Consider the following 3,263-nt stretch of genomic DNA (forward strand, 5'->3'; position numbering starts at 1 on the left):
GCCACAACTTCGATGGACACTTTCGCCTGCAGGCTGGACAAAACTCAACATCAACGGCTCGTTCTGTGCATCGACTATTACGGCTGGAGCGGGTATTATTCTGCGCGATAGTGACGGCGAGATCATATTCTCCTCATGCAGAGAACTGAGGTCATGTGCGGAACCCCTAGAAGCCGAACTGCTTGCGTGTATGGACGGCCTGAACCTTGCCTTATACAATCACAATGGACGTAACAACCTATCGTAGTGGAAGCAGACTGCCTTGTCGCTCTAAACATGATCATAGGAAGAGAGAGATCGGTCTTGTTACTCCATGCCTGTGGACCAGATTAAAAGGCTCATGAGAGAAGGGAGAAGGGAGATTAGTTAAGCTAGTGCATGTATGTAGAGAGCAGAATGGCATAAGCCATTACCTTGCTTCCTTTGGTAGAACTGAATGCCGCACCGTCGTGTGGCTGGGTTCAGGTCCAGATGATATCGCTGACCTATGTAAGAATGAACTAGCTCCTGAGTAATAATAATGATCCCTTTTCATCCAAAAAAAGAAGACCGTTAGTTTATTTTCTTTTTCTTTTAAACAACGAATCCCACGTTATGTCTTGTATGAGAAGTTATTACGTTGTACTTGTATTAGCGTCCGTCATCCCATTCCTGTCACAGAAAAGGAAAATATTAGCGCCTCTCGTCATGAGCGGATCATACCCCGTGTGAATTCGAAACGGAGATTTTATTTTTGAAAACAGTTCGAAACGGAGATTATTATTTTGGAAACAGTTCGAAACGGAGATATTTTTATTTTGAAAACAGTTCGGAACGGAGGTGTTGTGTTGAGTCCAAAAACCGCGACCCGTCTCCCGCAGACATGCGGCCCTCCTCGCCCTATATAGCACAGCAGTGCCGCCCCCGGCGCTCCATCCAAACCTGCACCGAACCCAAAACAGGCCAGGACTCCACGAGTCAAGTCAGCCACCTGCCAGCCAGCCAGCCTTCAACGCTCACCCACCCCGCCACGACCACGACCATGTCCTCCTCCTCCTCATCGTCCATGGGCGCGCTCGCCGCGGCCACCGCCATGGCGCTCTCCGGTTCCCTCGTCCTCTTCTCCCTCCGCCGCTTCGCCAAGCCCAGCCTCGACGACGACGCCCCTGCTTCGGACGACCCCGCGTCCCTTCGTCCATGCCTCTCCTCCCCCTCCTCCTCCCCAGGTAGGCCACTGCTGATCTCGTGACGTTTCTTCTTCATCTTCTTCTCTGTGCACGGGATCCTGACGGAGCTTCCTTGATTCTTGGCGTAACAGAGAAGCGCCCGCGCGGTGGGAAGCTGCGGCGGAAGGGGGAGAAGCGGGTGCGCTTCGCGGAGGGCGTCATCGACAATGAGGGCGCGCCCCCCGTGGCCAGGTCCTCCTCCGCGCCCCCGCCGGCGCCGGCAGCGGCCGAGCCGACGTGCAGGGGAAGCGTGACGGGATCGGACCACCGGATGCCGGCGAACCGGGAGGCTCTGTACCGCGGCATGCTCCGCGACCGCTCCGTGCACAGGACCGCCTACTCCTACTGACCGGCCACCGACCGGTCGGCCCGACGCCCGCCCGCCGCCGTGCCCGATTAGCCCAGCCCGTCCCCGTCCCCTGCTTTTGCCTGGTCCTGTTGCTTCTTTCTTGGGTTTCTTGCTGTGCCGTTGGTGTCTGGTTGCTTTGGCATCGGCAGGCAGGCTGTTGACTCCTGGTGTGCAAATGGATTGTTAGCCAATTAGGAGTAGCAGTAGATGATTTACGCTTTGGTGTCGATCTACCTTTGCATTTCCTGTGTACATAAAACCACCTGTCATTTTCTTTTGTCGTAAGATGAGAAAAAGGATGATGGAAGCCTGGGTTCAGTTTGCTTCCTACACGCAGTTGCATCTCAATTACAGTAGTAGTAGTTTTGTGTGAACATATCTTGAGATATATCTTCAGGATTACTTAAAAAAGGAACAGGTGGTTAATTGACGGAGGGCTGGGGAAGGTTGTTGTTTTGGGTGGAGTTCTCTTTTGGGTGCCAAACGGGTACACGGGTAAACACCGGACGCGTGTAGACCGCGGACTCGGCCGTCGAGCGGCGGGCGACGGAGCACCCTCGCGCTACGAATGAGTCTGAGCCGTGTTAAACTCGGTCGCTGGCGCGCTCAGCTCAGCCTGCGCCACCCTGTCGTCAGGTGCGCTCATGTTGTAATTCATTTTCTCCTCGTACAAACACCCCGGGCATGTCCGTGGACAGTGACTGGGCTACACACAAAAACCATCTGGTACATTCATGAACCTCAAACATCATACCTCAAATCCATAGTGGTTATGCACATTGAAAACCTACGTACTACGTACTCCTTCCGTTTCTTTTTACTTTGCATGTAAGATTTAATCAAAGTCAAATTTTGTTAACTTTGACTAAGTTTATAGAGGGGGCACGCCAGACGCACAGCTTACGGTCTCGGCGTCTCCGCGCCCTGCGCCCTGTGAACCTTGGCAGGTTTACCAAGCCACTGTTCCTGTCCGCGCCTGAGCACCGCCGCGCGTCACTCCGGCGCCGGCGTCCACCTCTCCCGGTGCTCGCCACTCCGGCCGCGTCGGCCACCCTTCCCGCTCCTCTTCGCCATGGACGCCAGCCCGCACTCACACTACGCGACCTCGCGCCCCGCGGGGGAACGCCCTATCGTATCTGGCCTTGGTCTGTCGTCCTGCTCGGCGCCGTCGGCCGCCCCAGAGGGGGTGGAGGCCTCGTCACGGCCTCGGGCTGCTGAGGTCGAGGGCCTGCAGCAGGTGCCGTGGGAACGCCCGCCCCCCTCTGGGTGTGCCAAGTGGAGGCGCTGCCATGACCCGGCTACGCAGCTGCCGCGCGCTCAGCCGCGGTCTTCCCCCCCTCCCCGCGAGGTGTCGTCGGAGATGGTCGGCCTGTGCTTCCGCTGTTTCCAGGACGGGCACTACAGAAAGGATTGCACCAACGACATCGTCTGCTTCAGGTGTGGGTTGTCGGGTCATGGATCTCGGGACTGCAAGAGGCCCCGCAGCCCATCGTCGTCGGAGGAGCTTCGGAGGCTCGTCGTCGAGAAAGTGGCTCACCGGGGCATGGGCTCTGCTCCCGCTAGCCGCGGTCTTGGGGTGCGTCGGGGGGGGGGGGGGGCACCTCCCCCGCCGCCGCCTCCTGCGTCTGCTGCGGTGCCGCCGGTCTGGCCTCGCCTCCGTCGTCGCCCCTATGCCTCCGGTCTGGCCCCGTCATCACCCGGTGCCGCGC

At 57.8% G+C, this 3,263-nt stretch overlaps 1 protein-coding gene across 1 annotated transcript; it reads left to right on the forward strand.

Moving 5' to 3' along the window:
- Window positions 1-911: 911 nt before the first annotated feature.
- LOC125515688 lies at window positions 912-1,886 on the forward strand. The gene is made up of 2 exons (XM_048681205.1): window positions 912-1,205; window positions 1,298-1,886. The coding sequence occupies exons 1-2, from the start codon at window positions 1,022-1,024 to the stop codon at window positions 1,552-1,554; spliced, it is 441 nt and encodes a 146-aa protein (XP_048537162.1). The 5' UTR covers window positions 912-1,021; the 3' UTR covers window positions 1,555-1,886.
- The last annotated feature ends 1,377 nt before the right edge of the window (window positions 1,887-3,263 follow it).

Source organism: Triticum urartu, chromosome 6 (assembly GCF_003073215.2).
Source record: "Triticum urartu cultivar G1812 chromosome 6, Tu2.1, whole genome shotgun sequence".
Classification (NCBI taxonomy): domain Eukaryota; kingdom Viridiplantae; phylum Streptophyta; class Magnoliopsida; order Poales; family Poaceae; genus Triticum; species Triticum urartu.

Excerpts from the sequence above, each read along its gene's own strand:
- LOC125515688 (XM_048681205.1), top strand. The coding sequence starts at position 1,022 with ATGTCCTCCTCCTCCTCATCGTCCATGGGCGCGCTCGCCGCGGCCACC. Across the intron at positions 1,206-1,297 it reads CTCCCCCTCCTCCTCCCCAG|AGAAGCGCCCGCGCGGTGGG; the intron begins GTAGGCCACTGC and ends TTGGCGTAACAG.